Source organism: Cryptomeria japonica, chromosome 6 (genome assembly GCF_030272615.1).
Source record: "Cryptomeria japonica chromosome 6, Sugi_1.0, whole genome shotgun sequence".
Lineage (NCBI taxonomy): Eukaryota > Viridiplantae > Streptophyta > Pinopsida > Cupressales > Cupressaceae > Cryptomeria > Cryptomeria japonica.
The window spans coordinates 414392063-414393355 of record NC_081410.1 but is presented as its reverse complement, the minus strand read 5'-3'; the positions used below and the strand labels follow the sequence as shown (position 1 = coordinate 414393355).

At 32.4% G+C, this 1293-nt stretch overlaps 1 protein-coding gene across 1 annotated transcript; it reads right to left on the bottom strand.

Annotated features, from left to right (window-relative positions):
• LOC131855792 (probable LRR receptor-like serine/threonine-protein kinase At1g07650) lies at window positions 1–1029 on the bottom strand. Its single transcript, XM_057972098.2, has 3 exons — window positions 801–1029; window positions 454–631; window positions 1–370 (listed from the first exon to the last, which is right to left on the bottom strand). Exons 1-3 carry the CDS (start codon window positions 913–915, stop codon window positions 307–309), a joined length of 357 nt encoding a protein of 118 aa, XP_057828081.2. The 5' UTR covers window positions 916–1029; the 3' UTR covers window positions 1–306.
• Window positions 1030–1293: the final 264 nt, after the last annotated feature.

Sequence of the window (1293 nt, the reverse complement as noted above, 5' to 3'; positions counted from 1 at the left end):
AAGATATAACATTATACTTATTTATGTTGGTATTGCCGAAAGTAAATTTAGCCTATTTTTTGTTATAATAGAAATGTTCCCAAAAGTCCTTACCTTTACAAAACCCGCCAAATATAGACAAAACAGAACCCTACCACAAAAATCTTTAGAAAAAGAAGATAAATTTTTTTGTTTATCCTTGAATTGAAATGAATAAGCAACCAAATAAGCAGTCATGCTCTAAAAAGTAACTACTGATGGAAATCAATATCCATTTCCCTCCAAATTAGCACTAGCACATCTTTTCTACTTACATTCTCTAAACATCTAAAATGTTAGATTGACGAACTCTGGTGGAATCACTCCAGAGAGGTCCTGTCTCTTGAGAAGTCTGCACTCAAGCATCCCAATGATTTGTTATGGGCATCAACTGTAAAACAGAAGCATATAGAAAGGAAAAAGAACTTAACATACATATGGGTAACGCGGCAAAATTTCTCCCCAGGTATGCCGCAATTGCAGGAAACAAAAGTTTCATTTCCTTTAGTTTTATTCAAATTCCAGCTTTTTCCCCCACTGCAAGGATCCTGACTAAAGTCCCAAATCCAAATCCCATATTTCATTTTCTTTGCTATGATTTTCAGCGCTGCAACTGTTCATAAGAAAAGAGCCCAGAAAAGAAATTTGTATGAATGAATGTTATTTTTGAGTTCAATTATGTTCAAGATCCTTACGTTAAAATTTTGAATCACACTCTATGATCCATCAATACTCGATATTAATAATGATAAAAAGCATAAAAATCAAAGAAAGAAAATTACCTTCTTGTGGGTGTGTTACAGTAGCTTCTCCCCATTGCAGAGAGCAGCAGCAGAATACCATGCTTAGACATAAAACTGATGAAAGCTTAAACCCCATTTGAGAATTGCAGGGCATCACAGAGATCAGAGAATAATGGATCAATCTTTGAGAATGAATTGTAATGATAATGATGATGGAATAATGGGTGGCCCTAGAAAGGCATGGTAGTCATGTGGTATGTAGGGAAAGTCAATAGAGACTTTAATTGAATTGAAAGGGTTGAATAGAATTTAGTACATTGAATTCAACATTGGAATCCAATTCAATCGTTACTTAACATTTTTAGAAAGTTCAAGAGTTAATAAAGAAGATTAAATGTTTTTAGGTTTGGAATTCAGTATCATAGTGTTAGAAATTTCAAATCAATTTTTAAATTTAGTTAAGAGGGTTAATAAATTAATAAAAAAGTTACATGTTTTTAATATAATTGTTGATTGGTTTTGGTGTTAGAAA